A 23328-nucleotide genomic window follows, 5' to 3' on the forward strand; every position below is an offset into this window, starting at 1 on the left:
CTTTTTATGGAGGGAGACGGTAGTGTCTGCAAGGTCCTGACATTCATCGTTATTAAAAAAAATGTTTTAAACAGTATAGTCATTGATATATATATATAATTTTTTTTATTTTTAAGATTTATTTTTGGGCATTTTGTGCTTTTATTTGATAGTGGAGGACAGTGGATGGATTCGGAAACAGGGACAAGAGTGGTGAGAGACATGCAGCAAAGGGCCACAGGCTGGATTCGAACCCCCGTACATGGGGCACACCTTAAACCATTCAACCACCTGCACACCCCATAGTCATTGATTTAAGTGCATTTCTTTAGCTGAGATTCATCATGCTGCAGCAGCTCAGCGAGCATCTCCTCCTCTCTCCTCCATTGTGAGCAGCAGCAGGTATAAGTGTGACAGGCAGACTGCATCACCGCTCCTAACGGCCTAATTCACTGCTGTAGATCAACGTTTTCATGACACTTTAAAATAAAAATAATTTTTGTGTTAAAGTCACCAGTTTACTACATAACCACACGTCTAAAAAATTCATCAAATTCTGGGACATATCTATATTTTCTTACTTTGGCAGTCTTTAAACAAGACTGAAGTATCAATGCAATATAAAAATGCCATATGACCAGGCTACTTGTTTAAAGATTCAGTTGTAGGAATTCTATTTATAGTTCATGCTTTAAGTTGATGATCAAGGTGTTAAACTGCGCCTAACAAACACTAAAGTTACAAACACAAAAGAGGGCACAAATATACTAATTTTAAAGTGGCACAGAAAATGCAGAAATTGGTTTCAGTAAATAGATCAGAATGCAGAAAAACAAAAGTTTGGAACATGAACAAATTGTGGGAGATGACCACTAGACTCCCTTACCTAACTGTGCCAACTATACAATTTTCAAATAAAATCATTTTCAAAAATTTATAAGACTTTTGACACAGTATTTATGCATTTGAATAATTATATAAAGAAAAAAGTAGTTTTTTGGTCATTAACTTACTTATTTGTCTAAAAATTGAATGAAAAAAATTGTGATGAAATCAAGATTGTGATTTAGTCATGAAAAACATCATGATAATTTTTTTCCTCCCATATCACCCAGCCCTAGGTCTACATCTTCTGAAGACAAGAATTTTTCAGCAATCTTATTTTTCTCCTTTTGGAAATAGGGGTGTAGTTAGTAGCCCTGTTTATGTTCAAGGCCTAGAATCATGAAACTGTTCATTGTAATAAATGTATTTCAGCTTGTTTACGGTCTTAATTTCATATTAAGATACAAAGTGTTACTTTATTTTGAAAGGACGTAAATGTACTTCTGCAAGCTCTGCTAGAATCCAGAGTTATGAGAGTAGATATAAACAGCTTAAGAATGATCAATAGCAAAAAATGTTTGATGTATTATACCCTCTGAAGGAGCAAAAGCTTTTACATTGTTGTGGCATTGTTTGCAATGTTTTTCTTTGTACGCCTTTTGCATGCAAAGGAGAGATTAGTTTTATTTTCATAAACAATATAAAGCAATTATGATGAGACTGTACTCAGTGACAGTGAACTCTTTGCACCATCCTGGTAGTCTAAAGCTGAGCATATACAGTGCAATTTCAGTGTGACTCTGTAACAGTCATGGGAGAATGTCAACTCACACGGAGATTGAAATGTTTTATAACCATCATGGACAATTTATGTGCTTACTGTATGGTCCGATGGTCATGCATGATCTGGGTGCTCACGAATTGTAAGAAATGTCGAGCAGCTTTTATTCTCCCTTGTTATCTCTTAAGAGTGCGGCTACAAACAAAACTCATAAGCTCCCATGTGTTACTACTTAATCAGAGGTGCTTCAAGGAAATTCATTAGGGCTCCATAACTACATAGGTTTTCCTTAATCACTTCCTCCTTTTTGTGTTGATGCATCACAAACTCAGCCAACAAAGAAGCCCACATGCCATAAATACTCAGCCACTCTACCCAATTAATAAAGGGCTAAAGAGTGAAACAGAGATGGATAGGTTTTTTCTCTGTTTTCATTGACTGCCCTGAATAAATGCAAATCAAATTCAGGAATGGAGCTCTTAGGACTTGACTGTCTCCGTCCGTTCTCTGACTCTCGTTCTCTCCCTGACCTCTGTGAGCTTCTATTAAGTGGTGTCCCATTAATCAGTGGTGAACTTGCTCTCTGCCTGTGCCCCCGCTGACTCTCGGCTGGATCAAGGATAGGCCAAGAGCCTGCTGGCAGACACTCCGGCAGAGAGAGAGATTGAGTGAAGGCATGCGGCAGAGATCTACAACACCCTCTGGCAACAGTGTAGGGCTGAAAGGGTCTCGCTGTGAAGCAGTGTTTGTGATAAGTACCTTAATACAATAGAGATACAAAACCTACAGATAAGAGGTTGAAAAAGGTGAATTTAAAATGCAATAAGCAAAGTTTTGAGCTAGAGTTGTGCCCATTGACAGTGCCATCAACCATCACCAGTGTCTGCCAGATATTGACCACAGAGCTCCATTCCCTCACAACATTGTGGTTTAAAAGCCCCCCTCACTCAAAGCATTATTTTTATTCACTTCAGCCCCACACTCCTGTATCAGCCAAAATCAATCTTATTTTATACCAATGACTCACTCTTTAGTTCCTTTCTAAGCCAATTTTGTTCACAAAACACCTCATCTCTATCAGTCAGAGACAGTGAAACTGAACTTCCCGCTTGCATATGTTTTTAAAAACACAACCCCATGAAGGACATCTCAAGTAGCACGTGACTAAACCGGGGATGAACAACAAATTGTTTTTCAATCGCGATTGTTATGCGCACATGTGCAATTGTCAAATAGCAGATGTGCAAAGTTAGACATGAGACCTCCAGCCCTAGTTGTAACTGAACCTAAGAACTGTCTGTGCAGTTTACTAAATCCCTTTTGACCCTGACGGTCATGATCAGAGCAGTGAGTGATGAACAGCTGATAAAATGGAGTCCAGACTTTACACTTGACATCTAACATCACACTTCCTTAAGCGTCATCTTTCTCCTCGTCCATCACTGTTGTGTTGTTGTGAGTTTAGATTCCCTTAAGGTGTCACCGCTTCAACACACTAAATATCGGCTCAGACTACATGATTTGTTTGGTCGTTCATGACAGCACCATGTTAGACTATGCAACAAAATTCTTCTCCCATCTCAGCCAATAGACTGGTCACCGATAATGGAGAGCTGTTTTTTTATTTTAGTCTCAGTGCTAGTTTTTAGATTAAATGCCTTTAAGTTTTAGTCACATTTAGTCACTTCTACCCTTTACAGTTTTAGTTGACAAAAACTTGAAATTAACACTGCTGGCCACACTACAAGAGTGATCCCGACTGCTCATCGTATGCTGAGGTCACCCCCGTCTCTGGGTTGGGTTATGGATTACAGTTATGGATTTGTCAAGAGGCAAGAGGAGGACAATGTGGACTGGTTCTCCTTCAGGTAGAATTTTAGGTATGTATGTGATAACATGCAGAAAATAAATGTACACATTAGTTCTCAGGAGGGAGAAAGACTAGGGACTCTTGTAAATGATGATGCAAAGATAAGGAGCAAATGCTCTCCTGTTGGCAGGCATCTGTTCACGTTGTTCACGTCAGGTCAGGGTGTCAAACTAGACATGAGTCGTTAATTATGTCCCACTACAAGACCATCATTCCCAGAGCTAAAACTTGGGGTCAGGGTTCAGCCCAAGAGCTGCGACGTTGCAGTCAGGCCACAATTTGGCTGAATTCGTGTAGTTTGAGCTGGCTTTTAGATATAAAGGACACAAGCACCCCATCACAACTGCCCTAATCCAACAACATCATTGTCCATTACGATATTTAAGTCAGGGCATCTTGTGCCAGTTTGGAAAGTAGCAGGAATCCAACTGATAACCAGTTAAATCAGTTCCAGCTATAGCAGTGTGTAAATATCCTGTGGAGATGGATAATCAACATTTGGTCAAGAACTTAGGTTAAAAGTATTTTAGTTCTAGCTTTTGAGAGCAGATCGAGGGAGACACAGTGGTTTTATCCATAGCTTTTTGATTTATCTATTTTCTAAATAGTAGGGACTACATCAATTATAGAAAGGGATTTCCAGAAAAAAAAAAAGATCAGTGGCACGACACACATGGGACACTTGCACCTGAGCCTGGCAGAAGGCACATTTAAAAGCTAAGGAAGGCATACAGACCGACAGATATACCATTCTCCTGTTATTGTTTTTACTGAGCTGCTAAAAGTCGAATTTTTTACATTTTCATTAAACAAAAAATCCTTCAAAGACATTATCAATGATGCCATGTTTGTGTCCATGTGATTGGAAAAACTGAAACACACTTGTCTTTGAGCCTTAGGTCAGAAAGACAAGTTCTGATGCTTCAGACAGCTTCAGTCTGCTAGATTTTCCTGTTTTTTCACTTGATGGGTTCAAACTTGCAAGGCAAGAATATACTTGAGATTTCAAAGGGTCTCTGCCTCACAAATTACCCTTTTCCACAATATTGACTCATTTAATCATGTGCCAAAATCTGAAGCATCACTTAATGGGGTTTTAAATATGTGCTAGGACAACATGAAAATGTCACAAATGTTCTCTTCTCAAAATGGAGGCATAGGAAAAGGTTGATTTTGATGCTCTCGTGAGCACTTAACTACCCAGAGTAATTTTGCCCAGGGCACAGGGGATTTCTTTTTCTATCAAAACGCTCCAACACAAATGGTGACGCAAATAGAATTTCAAAATTGCAGTTTCTTACCCAGCAGAAGGTCTTTAAGTTCTGCCAGGGTGTTGCAGTTTATATGAAAAAGCTTTTTCCATGTCATAGTTAAATTATTCCTCCAATGTTGGTGAGGACTGACACAGTTTGTGTGAGGTCTTTTTTTGGGATATAGAAAGAGAGTGCTGGCTGAGATCAAATACATTCTGTGTGAAGGTGACAGTAGGTTTCAGTAAGTATAGACTGTATATGTTGAGTGACACAAACAGGAAGAATGTTGGTAGACTTTTGTTTTGCAAAGAGAAAATACTAAAGCCAGCATTGCTTTACATCATGTGGGATATTGTAAGGTTACCCACCATATGACAGAGTTCCTGAATAAAGGCTAGATTTTCAGTAAGATAAGTAAATAGGTTTCTCGTGGGACAGTAAAGAGAAAAAAATTGGCTTCCCCCAGACTGTATGGGATAGTGAGAACATGACAGACATGGTGTGTTCATACATGTGTACATTATGTCCATGCTCTGCAGTTAGACTGCAAAATTTAACCCTCAGCAGCAGCATTTAGTGATATCAGATCTGCTCAGTTTTTACCCTCCTTCATTGCTTTTAATTCTCTGCTCCAATTCAACCACCCTACCCACAATCTCTCCTCTTTCATCTTTCCATCTAACTCCACTCCACTCCTACCCACCCCCCAATCTTTTCTTCAACTCTGCTCGCATGCCACTTTTATCTTCCCCTTCCTCCAATTCCTCCTCGTTTTCTCCTCTTTTCCTCTCAAACCTCCTCCCCACTCCACTGCCGTATTCCCTCTCCTGTCTCTTTCGGTCTGTCCTTCCTCCCCGTCTTGTTTCATTTCACCTCCTTCCTCCGTGGCTGGCTTCCCCCACCCCATCCTCACCCCCAAAACTCAACCTATCTCGCTCGATTTATTCATCCTGTGCTGCCTCCTCTACCCCTCTCTTCCTCAGTTCTTCCAGAGCCTTTTCTCTCTTTTTTAACCCTAACCTTTCCCCTTTTTGTTGCTCAGAACCTTAACCTCTTTCTTTCTCTGTTAGTAGGTAAAATTGCTACATCCACCTCCTGTTCTGGCTCTCTAATATATAAAAACAGGCAAGGCCACTGATATGTTCATACTCTCACTAGGCCCTCAACAAATCCCCTATAATTGTATGCATAGTTCATAAGAGGTATAAAGAAATATTTACTGAATAGAAACTACATCTTTACACAATCATGAATATAGGCTACATATTTTAGAAGTCAAAGAGTAAAAAAAGAGAAATCATACCTATTAAATCATTTTTAAATAATTAAAAATAACATGTGGCAAACCTTCTCCTCCTATTTTGGGAAACTTTTGTGGTTAACATGCAAAAACTGCCTTTATACCCACACAGAATTTGTCTGTTTTTTGTTTCACTGCCTTCATAAAGAGATGTGTTTATGTTCATAGAGGTTAATTGGAGCGCCCCAGATGCACAGAATAAAGTCTGATGCAACATCCGATCACTTTTGATGTGTTGTAGAACTCCTTCTCAACAAAAACACCTACTTTTTGTGGGCTATTCATCAAACCTCTCTCCTCTCTTGGTTTCTGTTCCAGTTCTCTCTAGATCCTCGCTCAGTCAGCAGAACGACAGTCATTAGTGGAATTACTTTGGGGTTTCATCCCAAAGCTTTCACCCCCTTCTAAGTACTCCCACTGCTGGTATCAAAAGAGAAAATGTCGTCATACTAGAGAAGTTCATGGGGACTGAATCAAAAGAGTGTAGATGTGGGAATACTTTTAGCATGAATGTGGCTTAAAATGTATCAGCTAATGAGCTTTTGTCAGTGCATGTAGGCATAGTGCCAACAAGCCTTTAAAGAGTTCTCAACTGAAGGTTTTTAAATATTGAAGATGTGCAGTGTAGGGGAACCTTTTTGCTGCAGCACTTTAGTCTCTTGAGGCCCTCTGATATCTTCTGATTATATTATAACTACCCACAAGATTAACAACCCAGAAAAAAAATAGATCTGTACCCCGTACAAATATTTGTTATTTTTCTATGATCCAGGAATAGCAGTCACTTTTTCTTCTTAGGGATGACATTGAAACAAAATTATTCATAGGCAAGTAAAGGGCAATGAAAACTGGATGTCAAACTCGGTCTGGTTGCATATGGATCAGGCGTGAACAGCCCTTTTCAAGTCCAGCCACATATTCTCTATTACACTAAGGTCGCGGTTTGACTCGGCCACTCCGGAACATTCACCTTGTTGTCTTTAAACCATGTCTGTGTAGCTTTCTCCGTATGCTTCAGGTCGTTGTCTAGCTGGAAAATAAATCTTCTCCCAAGCCGTAGTTCTCTTGCCGACTGAAGAAGATTGTCTTCCAGGATTTTCTTTTATTTTACCGCATTCATTTTGCCCTCTACCTTTACAAGCATTCCAGGTCCAGCTGCTGAGAAAAATCCCTACAGCATGATGCTGCCACCGTCGTGCTTTACAGCTGAGATGGTGTGTTTGTGGTGATTTGCAGTGTTTGGTATCAGCCAACAATGATGTCTTGTCTGATGGCCAAAAATGACCATTTTGGTCTCATCATAGCAAAGAACTTTCCTCAACTCGACCATGGAGCCTCTCACATGTTCTCTGGCAAACTCTGGACAACATTTAATAAGTTTTCTCTTTGCTGCTCTCCCATCAAGCTTTGAGTGATGAAGAACCCGGGCAACCGTCGTCTCTCCCATCTCAGCTGCTGAAGCTTGTAACTCCTTCAGAGTAGTCTTCAGGTGTCTTGGTGGCCTCTCTCTCCTTCTTGCACGGTCACTCAGTTTGTGAGGATGGTCTGATGTAGCCAGATTTACGCATATGCCATATTCCTGCCATTTTTTGATGATAGATTTAACTGATCTCTGAGGGTGTTCATTGCCTTGGATTTTTTTTATATCCATCTCCTGACTTATACTTTTAAGTAACATTTTCTCTGAGTTGCTCCAAGTGTTCTTTGGTCTTTATGGTGTAATGGTACTCAGGAATATTGATTAACCAGTGATTGGACCTTCCAGACATAGCTTTGATTCTACAATCACTGCACTCAGGTGATCCCCATTTGACTAATTGTGAGACTACCAGCACCAATTGTCTGAATTAAAATCATTTGAATTAGGACAGCCACTTTAAAGGGGTGGTTATCTGTGCAATCACAGATTTTTTATTACATATTTTAACTTAATTAACATTGCTTTGCAAAAATCTGTTTTCACTTTGAGATTAAAGAGTTTTTTTGTATTCTTTTGCTGAGGGGGGGGGGCAAGGTTGGGAACCAATGCACTAGAATTTAATGACACTAATCAGTTCCACAAATGTTTGTGCTGCTTTTGGTCCAATGATGACAGGGAGAAAAAATGTATTTGATATGTAAGATGGCTAAATTGAAGCATACATTTTGATGGCCAACCTAGCATTCTTGCTCTCGCTCATGGCAAAAAGTTATTCTGAAAAGTTTGTTGTCACAGAAAGTTTGAGAATTGATGTCAAAATACTGCCAGTGAGTCCCTGAGCAAGGGTGTCAAACTGATTTATGTCTGCCTGTCATCCTACACAAAGATGGCATAGTACCACACCAGACGCCCCCAACACTCACCAGGTCACCACCTCCACCAGCACAGGTGCAGCTATACACTCTTAGTTCCATCAAAACAAGATAAAAAGGTACCAGAGGTAGCCCAGAGGAAGGCCTCTGAAGATCTAAGTCGTGGTGGAGGATGTATATTGATTAAATCAAACTTATCATTTAATGTAGTTAGTCAACTCACATTCTGAGAACAGCTCAACTCATTAATCTCCATTTCTACTGAGACATTCAAGCATAACACAAAACCCTTTATCTGTCATTTCAATATTATCTTTATAGCACATATTTGTTGTCAAATTTGTCATGAAAAAACCCTGTCCGTTTAATTTTGATTCTTACTGCTCTAAAGGTGGTTTCATCAATAGTTAACTTTTAAAAATCTCAGTACATGCTAGAGTGAACTAATGGCATACGGTGTTTACATGCCTTAGCACCCAGAATATATTAGCACCTCTCAAGCTCACTGCCTCTTGGGAAATTTTGTGTTTCCAAGATGATTAACAAACAGTCAAGGCTGACGAAAATCAACGAAGATGATATAAAATAAGGATTCAGGTAAGAATAATTCAATGTGTATTTGGGATAAGTGAGTGGGCCAGTTAATAATCATGCACTTTAAACAAGGGCCAAAATAAAGGAGTCAGTAAACCCTCCGTGGCCTGATCTGCTTGTTATTATGACACAACTTCTTCAATCCTGTTGTAATTTAGCGTCCTGCTTTGAAAAAGCCAATTTGAAGTCCTGGTAAATAGAACTTAATCTTTAAGCCGTGACAAGAGCTAACCTTTGCAGACAGGGACAAAGAAAAAAGGGTGAACTGTACCTGCCCTGGTGTTCCTCTGAGCCTATTCAGTGTGTCCTCTGGGGAGGACATGTGTGTGGCATTAGTGCAAAGACAAAATGAGACTAAGTGTGTTTCTCCTTGTAAGGTCTTCCTATGATTTATGAGACCCATCCATGCATGCATGCATGTGACTGCATAATTAAAATTTGATACACTGACTTAGTGTTGTGTTTACCATGTTAGCTTGAACAATTTTTGACAACATGTCAAAATTGTAATAGAGGGGGTATTTGTACTTTATTTAAAGGCAAACGTTAATGAATTAAAATATTCTGGAAAGAAACAGAGTGAATGCTGTATGAATTGGCTGAAGCCTCATTTTCTTTATTATAGATTAGAATTGTCAAGATAACAGAATTCTTATATAATACTAGATAAAATCAAACTTTACTGTAACCTGATTTATTACCAAGGCAACGAAAATGATCTAGACACCTAGAAGTGCTTAGCATAGGTTTTATTTTCATCTCCCAACCTTCATATAAGAAAGGTTCACTGGACTGTCAATTTGAAATATTGTTTACAGCAATTAAAGGCAAAGGCAAGGCGTCTCAGTTGGATATGGCTTGATTTTTGTTTTGTTTACATGTTAACTAGTCTGGGCTTTTAGACTGCCTGCATGAGTGCTGAGTATCACTGAGCTTATACGCATGTCTCACACTTTGAGAATAAAGGCCAGAGATGCACACAAGTCTTTTTTGCAAGGTCAAGTCAAGTCTCATGTCTTTGAGTTCCAGTCCAAGTCAGGTCTCAAGTCTTTGAGCTCCAGTCCAAGTCAAATCTCATGTCTTTGAGTTCCAGTCCAAGTCAAGTCTCAAGTCTTTGAGCTCCAGTCCAAGTCAAATCTCAAGTCTCCTATGGTTGTAGCGTCTCCTTTGACCAGTGCATTGTTATATCTAAGTAATTCAAAGCATGTACTGTATCATCATCATCAGCAGCAGCATGGTTGGGTAGCCATGGATGTTACTGTCTGTATTGAAACCCATATATTATATAGACTTGTTACACATAGAGTGAAATATTTCAAGTCTTTATTTCTTGAAATGTTGATGATTATATCTTTCAGATAAGAAAACCCAAAATTCAGTGTCTCAAAAAATTAGAATATTACATAAGATCAATATAAAAGATGTTTTAAACAGAAATTTCAGGCTTCTGAAAAGTATGTTCATTTCTATGCCTTCAATACTTGGTTGGGCCTCCTTTTGCATGAATTACTGCATCAATGTGGCATGGCATGGAGGCGATCAGCCTGTGGCACTGCTCAGGTGTAACCGAAGTCCAAGTTGCTTTGATAGCGGCCTTCAGGTCATCTGCATTGTTGGGTCTGATGTCTCTCATCTTCCTCTTGACAATCCCCCATAGATTCTCTATGGGGTTCAGGTCAGGTGAGTTTGCTGGCCAATCAAGCACAGTAACACCATGGTCATTGAACCAGCTTTTGGTACCTTCGGCAGTATGGGCCGATGCCAAGTCCTGCTGGAAAATGAAATCAGCATCTCCATAAAGCTTATCAGCAGAAGGAATCATGAAGTGCTCAAAAATGTCCTGGTGATGGCTGTGTTGACTGTGGACTTCAGAAAACACAGTGGACCAACACCAGCAGATGCCATGTTAGCCCAAATCATCACTGACTGTGGAAACTTCACACTGGACTACAAGCAAAATGGATTCTGTGCCTCTCCACTCTTCAAGGTCCCAGAGTCTGGAGGAAGAGTTCCACAGGCTGATCGCCTCCATGCCACGCCGCATCGATGCAGTAATTCATGCAAAAGGAGGCCCAGCCAAGTATTGAAGGCAAAGAAATGAACATACTTTTCAGAAGCCTGAAATTTCTGTTTAAAACATCTTTTTATATTGATCTTGTGTAATATTCTATTTTTTTTTTCTTATCTGAAAGACATAATCATCAACATTTCAAGAAATAAAGGCTTGAAATATTTCACTCTATGTGTAACAAGTCTATATAATATATGGGTTTCACTTTCAGAAAAGAGTGACAAAAAATATCGAACTTTTTCATGATATTCTAATTTTTTGAGATGTACCTGTACTACATATGTACCTGTACATATGACCAGGGCATGACATTAACTTTTTTTTGCACACAGCCACTGTGGCGAATGGTTACTAGCCACTCAGCATTTCCACAAGCAACAATTCTATTGTTGGGAAACAATGTGTTATATACCAAATCGGCTACGTCGCGTATGAGATGAAACACATGCTCTATTTTCCCTCATAAACATGATCAAAATAAGCTCTCCTCTTAATTAAACTTTTCTCTGTGTACATATGAAACAGCACACTACAGAAACCTGAGACAAGACCAGACCAGACAAAATTTTGGCCCACAAGACTAGACTTTACACTTTTTTATAAATTTTGGAAAAAAAAAATTCATGGGTGGATAATATGTCATTTATACAACTGAAAGTCGTAATTGCAACGCATCAAGGTCTCTTAAAAAATGTTTACACTAACTCCTGTTGTTCTGAATAGGCTATCAATGCTTCAAAACAGTTTGTCTTGTCTAACTCTGACTCAAACTGTACATTCTTATGCTCTCCAAATCAAACCTTTCATTTTAATAGTCTACAAAGTCTTTAAATTACTACACTATGCACTCATCACTACAGTTACAATAATTATATTTAATATCATATTTAACTGTATATAATAAAAGCAATTAAATTATTTGGAAAGTACTGTTTACAGACTGAGATCTAAAGAGGTGCATCAGTAAAATCAAACTATTTCTCATCCTCTTTAAGGACTTCCACATTTAAACACTCAAAAGTCTGTCAAGAACACATTTGCGTTAATTTAGAGAAATAGGCTATTTTATCATTTTGAGGTCTTTTTTTCTGATATGAGCTTTGACAGTGTTGGACACGACGCACTGATGAGCGTTGTGGGTGTGCGTTGGTTAGTGAGTGTGTGTCTCTGCTCTGCCTGCTGTCAGAAAACAAACATGGCGCGTTTAACTGGGGCTAGAGCTTCGGTTTTTGGAGCTAACAATGGACTCTATGGCACTCAGACAAAGTTTATTTTGCTAAGTTTACTGCTGATACCGTATACAACGACCCGTCTCGCTTCACAAGTTAAGCTTCTGACTGATGATACATCAAACAGCTGATGGATGTGTGACTGACAGACAGTGAGATGAGAAAGAGACATGACGAAGCGGCAACTGAATCAAAGTTACAAAGTCACAAATACCGGCACTACGAGCGAGTCTGTGCGCATACATGGACTAAATAAACGCTGTATTCTCCTCATGGAGACTGCTCAGGTTTCCAGCAGCTCGTGGTACGAGATTTCGTCATACCCCTATTAGACATTAAATGTTTTGAATGGATGGTACTCTCAGCACTATCCAACATAAAAAACTGATATTATATCATTTAAAGCATGTGGTATCAAAATAGTCCTGAAAACTACAACAACCTTACTTTAGATAACTAAATTATTTACAGTAAGATTTTCCATTCCTCATCCAATGATTTCAGAAATTAGAAAGTTAGACTATTTTTTGTGTTCAAGTTATTGGACAAAAATAACCACTCATTAATTAAAATTTCTCAACCCAGTTATAATCCTAAATACTTTTGTAACAGTATTGTCCATTGTAGACATAAATGTTTGGAACACAGTATATGCTCAATCAATCTAAAGTATGAATTTGCTCTCTCGAATGAGGAAAAAAAAGTATGTGCAGCAAGATCTGACAAAGTAACATGATGTGAACCAATGCAAGCTAGAAAGAGAATGCATGACACAACGTTAAATAATGTCATCATCAGCTATTGTAAATGTGTTTCACAGAAAGTGCAAAAATATGCAAAAAACAACAACAACAACAACAAAAAAGTCTGTATACCTTTTGCAGTGTATGGTCCACAATACTACAAATGTGTCTGTGTATACAAGTGCTCATTATGTAAGCTGTCCATAGTATAAAGCATGTATCTCTGCAAGCTGTGTGTGCAAATCTATTCTTGGTTGTTTCAGCATTTGCATGTGCCACATGCCTTTGGGAGCCTAGTGAAACAGAGGCATTAGCCTACTTCCCTGGCATTAGTCAAAACAAACAAATTAAAATAAGTACAGCTCCTCCACTGCATTTAACTGAATTCCTGTGAGACAGTGTCCTGAAATATACCTTTACCCTGCTTACCCTCCAGTGCAGCCTCAATACACAAGTGTTAATGTCTGCTCTTGTTTCCATGGAGCCTCTTCGGTCTGTGTCTGGGATTATTTTGTAAAACAATGTGAGACATGCAGTTGGTTTCACACAACAGACGCAGTATCCAGCAGTTCACAGGATGAGGACTGTGTTATCCATTTCTAAATGGCACAGATGGGATTGGCTGGTTGACCTTGTTACTCGTACTTATCACACATTAACCACACAGCGTGAAAACGGCATTCACTGAGGTTCAGTCAGTTGCACAATGACCTTAGAAGAATTAGTGATGAAAATGGCTACATTAAAAAAATCAATGTACTGTCATTCTATACTTGATCTAGCTAAAATTGTTCAGAACTTCACTGCTGTTTTTGTTTGATCTCTATGATCTCATTTTTCAAGTTGGGCAATTTTTGTTTAAGTAAGGAGATTTTTTTTATTTTAAGAAGATGCAACTAGTGGCATCTATGGCTAGAATGGCACTCTGCATTGTTTGATGAGCTTGTCTCACAAGTGAAAGAAAGATTGTCATACATTAAGGATGTGACAAGATCTTGTGCCACGGGATCTTGCAAGACCAAATTATAAAAAGTTAAACTTAAACCTAGCACCTACCTCCTACTAGGTTTAAAGTCCTCTGTAAAATATGGCCATCATGGTGATGGTTCTGAGATTACTCAGAGGATGACGAGGAGCAGAATATATTAGTGGAAATTTGGTGTCAACAGTGTGTTCTTTATGGCTGATCAGCTGTGCTCCGATTCTTAACTAGCTGCCACACAAACAATTTTAACGTGTCAAAAGCAATAGAAGGGAACTTTACACTTCAATTGGACACCTTCATGGTACCTGCTGCTCTGCATATGCAGCCTGTTAATCTTGTGAGACGTTTTGTTACCTCAACAAAAAACTTGTGATGTTTTAGTCTTCAAAGATACAAGCTCTCATCACCCTCCTAGCCCAGACGATATCCAACATTAGTCCTCACCAATGCCGGACAGTACCAGGGAACACCATGCCAAACAGACAAGCCAAGAGAAAACTCTCCATGCATAACTTTAGCAGCAAAACACCAAAGTTACTGTAAACCAAGAAATCAGCAGAAAATCTCTGACACAAAAACGTAACTTAAGTATTAAAGTAGGAATGTGCATGAAAGCGGAATAAATTGTTTTATTTGTCCCATTATACACGCCAAATCCTGTGCTAAAATTGTAACTCAGCTAGGGCTGTAACTCAAGTTAATGGGTGTTCTCTTCTGGCTCTAATTTCTGGGTGTTAGCCAGCACAATGTGCAGAGTCTAGCATCAAGTAGGAGCTGCATGACCTAAATCATTTTGATCAGGAAATTGGAGATAAAGCTGTATGAAGACTGAGTTTGTACTGATATACAAGCTGGAGCTATGTGGCAGCTCAGGTATGGGAATGTGAACCTGCTAAGAAAACTGTGGGTGAGGGATGACAGCAACTGCTAGCCACACTGAAAACAAATTTAACAAAGTTAACCTAATGATTATTTTAAAAATTGTCAGCAGCTAAATTTAGATGTTTTTTGAGTGATTTCTTACACGTAGACAAGTCACTTGCTCTTAATTTAAGTATCTGTGTATCTTAAGTAACTGACAAGGAAATTAGCCAACTAGAAACATCCCTAATTAAAAGACTTCCTCTATTATATAGGGAAATAAAGTCTTAAAAGACAAGACCACTGGAGTTTGCCATATGATGGTCTTAGACAGCCAAATGTACAACAGCTACTGAACAACAGCTCCTTCATTCTCAGAGGCAACAGTAGAGACAATCATACACTACTTCTGCAGGATTGATGGTTGCTGAGGGAAAGGTTTCATGCTGACATTTCCCCTCACAGACCTTATGTGAAAAATGAACTTTCATCTCTGAAAAAGACTGAAAAGGCCAATGTCTGGGGCTTCTGTTGCTCAGCAGTTGTTTTTAGATCTCAAGGGAGGATTTATTTTTTAGGACACCTCGAGGTGAACACTGGATATTTCATGTGCACCATTTTTTATAGTTGGACATGTATGGTAGGAAAAGTATCCACACAAGGCTAAAAGACCATCCAAACTTTAAAGACATCAAATATTTATCTTAGTTCCTGTTTCTGTTGAAAGTTGATGCCAAATTGTTTTTTTGTGTGATTAGTTCTTACCCTCTCCATCTCGCCACTCTTCCTCTTACGAGCTGAGCGGGTGATTTTGACAGTGACAGCGTTCTCCTCTCCTTGGCGTCGAAGAGCCATACGGTTTGGCTGAAGAGGGCTGAAAGAGATCTCCAGCTCTGGCCGGGGGAAGCGGCTTGTCCTGCCATTCTCAGTGGAAATTTCAGAGGATTCTAGGACTGATGGAAAGCCAGCTGAACTCTGCGGGAACACACATGAGTAAAGGGTCATGTTACAGGTCACGTCAGAGAACATGCAGGCAGTGTCGACAATCTCTAGAGGTCAACAGACACTGCAGCCAGAGTATGCACACCTATGAAAATGTTGCTGAGCAAGATAATACAAAAAGGTACAGGTGGCAAAGTTATACTGCCCATTCATCACAGGGGTTAACCTCTAAAAATGTCTTGTTCCTTCTGCAAAATTACAGACTCTACTCTTAACCCATCAGAGTACACCCACATTTGGACGAACCGAGACTTTCATCAACATAAAAAAACAATTAACCTTCACTTATGATCCAAAAGGACATTGCTTACTTGAGACATATTTTTAGTAACAACACCAGCTGCCATTTACTGACTTAGTGAAAAGTTCACCATTGGGAGAGCTTTCTTGATTACCTTTAGCTTAAATCTGCCCTGAAAACATAATTCAACATAACATGCGCCAATACTGATTTACCATATTCAAAACCCGGCTCAAAACTCACCTCTTTCACCTTGCCTACCCCACCTGATCCATGTCTATTAATGTATCCTTAATCTTAATGTGTCTTTTTTATATCATGTCTAGTTGTTTGTTTTTAGTCTCTTATGCAATTATTATTATCTTATTGTTTTGCTCTGTTGTATGTAAGGTGACCTTGAGTGTCAGAAAGGTGCCCACAAATAAAATGTATTATTATTATTATTATTATTATTATTATTATTATTATCATTATTATTACCCGCCTCAGCTTTAAAGATAATTAAAATCTCCAGTTAATTAAAATCAAACGTACCAAGAAAATATCATCCCAAATTTAAAAAAACATAGCCCATTCAGATTAAACGCTATACTTACCTTTAATAAAACGAGAACAACACCTAGCTATTTTTCTCAATGCTGACTACAGCAAAACTTGTAAAATCCTCTATTGTACTAGTAACAATCGCAACATTCAGCTAATACAATATAAGGGTTCACTTCACAGGGCACAGGATGTTTAAAATGGGTTGTGAACACACTGTTCCCAAAACACTCAAGACATATTTTCATACCATCAGGCACTGCACACCCACACAACACTTTTGGGTAGAAATCACAGTTCCTCTCATCTTTATTTCACCAATTTAACCTTATAAAATCTTACATGTCCTACATATTTTTATATGTTTATAGGTCACAGGATACATGACATTAACCTGACACACCATAGGCTGTCATATATACTCTCATACTCTCAAAACTCTCATACAAACCATTTTTCGCCAGGTGATTGAACAAACTTTCTGTCTGCAACATTCATTATGGGTGGATCAGAACAACAAAACAAAATGAGGTTGTACACATGCGCAGCCCCGTCACAAACGCTGCTGTAGTTAATGAACATTGGAACATGATGTGACTTAAACTTACGCCAAGGCCAGTGAAGAGCAAACATATCAAGAGAGGCTTACAGTGTAGCTCTTTACTCCTGTTTTAATGAAGAAATGTAGCACAATTCCGATAAAACTGATGCTTCCCTACAGCCACGTCTGAGCTTATCACTTCAGCAGTAGCAGCTATTGTACACACTGACTTACAGTGCAACTTAACCTAACCCAAAACATTTGCAAACTCATGCTGAAGCAGGTTAGGAGAGAAAAAAATGTCTTTTCCATCATGGAAAGCTTTCAGTGTGGCTCTTTGCTCATGTCTTCATAAAGACACTTGGTCTAAACTTGATAAAACTGCTGCTGTGCCTACATCCAAGCTAATTGCTTCACTAGCAGCCATTGTACATACTGACTCAAACAGTAACAACAACACCCTTCATTGTAACTCTTGCAAACTTATGCTGAAGCAGCTCAGCAGAAGAGTGGAAACACCTTTTCCATAATGAAAAATCTTTAGTACTATTCTTTCCTTTTTGTTTCATTAAGAAAGGTGGTGCAGTTTTGATAAAACTGCACCACAAAAACTACCATAGCTACATCTGAGCTACTCGCTACAGTGGTGGCAGCCATTACTAAAAGCTTTCAGTATAACCCCGCCCATAGCCATCACCTCGTCCTCCTCAAACAACACTGACTGGCCAGACCCAAAGCACAAACGGTGCAGAGTGGAGCTTTGCTGATCAAAGACATGGATTCTGGCAAATCCATCCGATTTGCAAGTTAACATGCAGTAAATAGCAGACAAAGTGACAGTGCTAGAGTGATCTTAAAGTGCTGACATCTGCTGTTCTAAGTTTGTTATTGTTTCCCGCTTAGGCCAATTTATTTACTGACTACATAAAGGGTCACATTTGAAGGTAATGCCCATACTAAAAAGGAAAGGTACAGCGTATGTTGACACATTACTGACACAAGGCATTCATGGCACATGTATGTGTAAACAGTAAATAAGGACCCCAAATAGCTGTGTGCAAGGTTAAAAAACAAACAAATAAACAAGGCATTCAGGAGGAAATGGTTAAGTTGCAGGCTCTGTGAACCTTTGTAAGAAAGTGCAGAGACTACTTTAACAAGTCTGATTTAGAAAGTTAAGTGTTGTTTAATGTCGTCTGTATATAATTTTTTCATGCTTCCTGGTGACTAGTTACTAGCTTACAGTGGTATCTCACACAATATTCACAGTGATGATTTTCAGTCCATAACAAGGTCAACCACCTTCTCTGAAAAACTTAAAGCATCATTACAATGTTATTTTTCTACATAGCAGTGAAAGTGAAGCATATCATGAAATTTAAAAAACACAACAGTGTGATATCACCTTGATCATCCCTATGTGTTTCTACTCAAGTTTATTTTTTTGCTATACTGTCAAAATGTTGTGGTACCACAAATGCAAACTTGCTCCAAAATAGAAAGATATTTTCAAGCATTTAATATAGTACCTATCACTTTAGGTTATCTTTGTGTTTAATATTCATCTAAAAAACCCTTAAAATGTTTCTGACCTCAAGTTTTAATGTTGACTAAATCTCATGGCCTTACCTGACTGCTGACTGATGCTCTTGTATCCCTCCTTCCTCCTGACTTTCTGTTTAGTGTTTCACCTTCTGGTTTTCCAACCAGTGATGGAGGGTGCTCATTGCCTTTACCCTGTCACAGGCAGAAGTTAAAAAAATATATACATCATGACAAATTTGGCATCTAAAAAATGTAAAGCAATATCAGTGAATAATTCATGTCTTTTACACTGCATACATTTAAATGTTCTTTTAATTCTAGGTGCTCTGCTCCATACAGATACGAAGAACTGTATGATATGCAGAGTAAAGTTCCTCCTCTGTTTCTGGAGATCACAGTTTCTATCAAAGAGCTGCTGTCAAATCCATCATCAATCAGCACCAGTTATTTGTTACTTGAGAGATTGTATTTGGGTGGTGTATTTTTCTTAAAGACTGACCTGTGTGGGTGTGTCCTGTTTGGCCCTCAGGTTGTTGAGCTCTTCATTCAGTTGTAGGATCTCTGCCTCCTTCTCAGAAAGAGCAGCCTGCAGCTTTGTCAGCTCTTTGCCACCATCACCATTCTGTAAAGTTAACAGACACTGAAGCTGTTGACACAAAAATTATCCAGAGTTTTCAGGCAAGACAGAAAAAAGATAAGACATGTTAGTCTTTAAGTGCCAAAACTCACATGGAACCTCAAACTATCTTTAAGAAAATAGTTTTTTTTCAAGTAAAATAAAAGGAGCTGGTTATTATAAAACACTTCGACTGGTTATGAAAACATACTTAAATCAATATCCAGTTCCTACACAAAGCTGATGTTACTATTTATGGTAAAAAGTAAAGTTCACATTCAGCAAGAAACAGTTCAACCACAGAGCACTTAAACTTATATATTGTATACATATATAGAGAGAGAGATGGAAAGACACAAGAGTCTAGAGGAGTTTTGTACTGAACTAAGACACTAGCTGAGCCCTTTAACATATAAAACACCTCATTTTGCACAAACATGCTTTTTAATTGAAGTGGTGATGTTCTATCAACCAAATAAACCTTCTGGGGTGAGCGACCGAGTAATGATGTGCTGTTCATGACCAAGCCTGTTAAAAAGAAAAAGTGCTTCAAATCTTAAGAAGACTAAAAAGGAGAATCTCTCCACTGTGTCCTGTTAAATTACATTTCCCCAAGAAAATAGCCATTCAGAACATCAGAAGATACAGTGATTAGAAAAAAAAGTCTGCACCTCATTGTGTTTTACCCTTTATTGATTTTATAAATCAATCATGGTCAGGATCATTTGGCTTGTTGTCAAAAAAAAATAAAAATAAAAATAAAAAAAAAAGATCAAAGTGAAAACAGATTTCTACCAAGTAATATCAACTGAACAAAAAAATATGCAAGATAAAATAAGTGACTTCATAACTACCCACTCTCTTTAAAGTGACTAACCTTATTCAACACAGGTCCAGCCAGTCTTAAGATTAGTGAAATGGGGATCTCCTGAGTTCAGTGAATGTGACTCAAGTGATTGTAGGATAAAGACACCCATGTCTGGAAGGTCCAGTCACTGGTTTATCAGTATTACTGGCTACCATTACACCATTAAGACAAAAGAACACTTGGAGCAATTCAGAGAAAATGTTACTTAAAAGTATAAGTCAGGGGATAGATACAAAATAAAAGCCAAGGCACTGAAAATCCCCAGAGTTCAGATAAATCCATCATCAAGAAATCGAAGGAATATGGCACATGTGTAAATCTGCCTAGATCAGGCCCTCCTTACAAACTGAGTGACCGTGCAAGGAGGAGTCTAGTGACATAGGCCACCAAGACATCTATGACTGCTCTGAAGGAGTTACAAGCTTCAGCAGCTGAGATGGGAGAGACTCTGTAACAACGGTTACCCATGTTCTCCACCAATCAAAGCTTTATGTGGAAAAGAGAGTGGAAAAGAGAAAGCCAATGTTGAAGAAAACTCGCATTAAATCTTGACCATAGTTTGCCAGAAGTCATGTGTGAGACTCCACGGTCAAGTGGAAGAAAGTTCTTTGGTCTGGTGAAAACAAAATGGTGCTTTTTGGCCAACGGACAGAACATTATGTTTGGCAAATCCCAGATACCTCATACCACCACAAACGCACCATCCCCACTGTGAAGCACAGAGGTGGCAGCATCATGTTGTAGGGATGCTTTTCAGCAGCTGGCCTGGAAGGCTTGTAAAAGCAGAGGGTCAAATGAATGCTGCAAAATTGTGGAAATTCCTGGAGAACAATCTTATTCACTCTGCAAGAGAACTAAAACTTGGGAGAAGATTTATATCCCAGCAATAAAATGACCTGAGAATACAAAGAAAGCTACACAGAAATGGTTTAAAGACAACAAAGTGAAAGTCCTGGAGAGGGCAAGTCATAGCCCAGACCTCAATCCAATGGGGCGCTTGTGGCTGGACTTGAAAAGGGCTGTTCACAGCCGATTCCCATGCAACCTGACAGAGCTTGAGCAGTTTTGCAACGAAGAACGGAAGGAAAATACATTGTCCAGATGTGCAAGCATGACTGAGACCTATCCACACAGACTCAGTGCTGTGATTGTGGCTAAAGGTGCATCTACTAAATACAAACTTGAAGGGGCTGAATATTTATGCAGGCACTGTTTTTACATCAAATATTTTTATTTAATTGACATTACTTTGGAGAAATCTGTTTTAAACTTTGACATTAAAGATGTTTTTTGCATTTTTTTGTCAAACACCCTAATTATATTGATCATGACTGATTCAAAATCAATAAAATCAATAAAAGGGTATAACATCCAAGGGGGTGAATACTTTATATAGGCACTGTAAAGTCCACATCAGCTTTTATTGAGTCAGTGAAATCTCAGCTCTTTCTAGTTTCAGCTGCTTCATTGTTCAGAGAGCAACAGCTTGGCAAGCTGTAAAATTAACAAACCGAGTCTCAAAATTACCCCCCAGTGTGCATCATTCACAGGGTTTTTATTGGGAGCCAAATTATTCTCATAGGTCTCCTCTTCTCCAAAGCAAAAAGGACCAAGTGATTAAAACCATGAAAAAGTGGACTTAAACACTTTCACATTAAAATATTCAAACATTTAGAAGGTGGTATAACTGAGCAACAGGAACTCACAACTGATTGTTATTATGTGTTTTCACATAAGTCCCCTTTTTCAGATGTGTCATCTTCTCCAAAACATTCATTTGTGATCCAAACTGGAAAAAAATCTTCATAAAGCAGGTCGAGAACAGCTGGCAGAGCTGACAATGGCTGACTGAATAACATTTTTAAAGTGGTTTCATGATATAGTTTAACATGACAGTGATGTAAGGTGAAAGTTTAAATTTTTCGCCAAAGCAAGTAGTTTGCTGAAAAATTAAATACCCCCTTACAACAGCTGAAGCTTCTGATTAAAATGCATTTGAAATGCAATCAGGGAAGCCATGTAGGCTGATTTAGGAGTTTGGCATTGCACTGAACAGATGGATAAGTAATGAATGGAAAGAGAAAGCTTCATGTCTAACATTCAAATGCATAAGGACAACAAATTCTGAGTCTGGTATGGAAGTAAAGTTCTATCATTTAATTAGTTTTATTTTAAAATCTTACTGTTCTGTTATGTCCTCCTGAAATGTTGTACATAGTATTTCAAGCTCATTTGTAGCTGAGGTTTGGTTCTTCCAATAAATATTTTCTAAAGGGTAACACAACACTGTATCGAATGGACCTTACAACTGTGGATGCAGTCTGTGCTCTCTACAGGTTCAAACTCTCTGTATAGTTTTTCCTCCAGGTAACCCAGATCAATAGTGTCGCTGCAGGCATTTGCCCTGACAGATGATTGGGAACCAATTGCTCAAACATCTCTCTTTGTACACAATTCAAAGGTGGAACCGTCAAGGACGTTTCAAACAGGGAGCAGCTACATTTTATTTGTTTAATTTTGAATAATTATATTTCAGTCCCGTCATTTTTAATCTGGGAAATGTGAGACCAAAATAAAATCAGCAAATGTGTTTTTTTTTTTACCTTTTAGATTTATTTTCAAAAATATACTAAGTTTGCCTTATGCCACCTTTATTCCTCTTTTCCTCCACGTTTTCTAAGCAGTTTAGGATGTATTACTTGATTCCTCATGCTCAGCCTCATTGATGTGAACAGTTTCTGACAGAGACAGGGACCACACACTAAAGATAGAGACTGTTATCTTCTCTGTGTCATACTGACCTCTTGTGGTGGCTGTGAGTCATTTTGTCTCAACTGCTGAATGAGTTTGTCCTTCTCTGCTTGGCTGGAGAGAAGTTTCTGCAGCTGAACCTCCAAGGCTGCTACCAGAGTGTCTCTCTCCTTCCTCCACTTCTCCATGGTCTCGTCCTTCTCAGTGAGCTGAGACGTCAGGCACTCCTGACAAGGTGGGTAATGCACATACAAAAAACATCATTAGAAAAAAAAGATTGAAAAGATACAACTTGTTCTAGCAATACATGGATTGTAGCCATGTGATCCCAATCAGGTCCGAATGTCAGACAGAGGCAGGAAGTGTAAAAACAACTGAAAGAAATCAATGGTAATTGATGAAAGTTAGTGTGTAAAGCTCTAAAAGTACTTGCGTGTT

General features: G+C 38.6%; 1 protein-coding gene across 1 annotated transcript in view; it reads right to left on the reverse strand.

Moving 5' to 3' along the window:
- The window catches only part of kif20ba (kinesin family member 20Ba), a 64918-nt gene that overhangs the window by 20965 nt on the left and 20625 nt on the right, over window positions 1-23328 (reverse strand). Inside the window, exons 27-30 of the mRNA XM_041790351.1 lie at window positions 22941-23117; window positions 19155-19277; window positions 18740-18847; window positions 15549-15758 (exon numbers count right to left, since the gene is read on the reverse strand). Of these exons, the coding sequence (XP_041646285.1) occupies window positions 15549-15758; window positions 18740-18847; window positions 19155-19277; window positions 22941-23117 (618 nt within the window). The remainder of the gene's footprint in view (window positions 1-15548; window positions 15759-18739; window positions 18848-19154; window positions 19278-22940; window positions 23118-23328) is intronic.

This window comes from Cheilinus undulatus, linkage group 6, assembly GCF_018320785.1.
Source record: "Cheilinus undulatus linkage group 6, ASM1832078v1, whole genome shotgun sequence".
In the NCBI taxonomy this organism is placed as follows: Eukaryota; Metazoa; Chordata; class Actinopteri; order Labriformes; family Labridae; genus Cheilinus; species Cheilinus undulatus.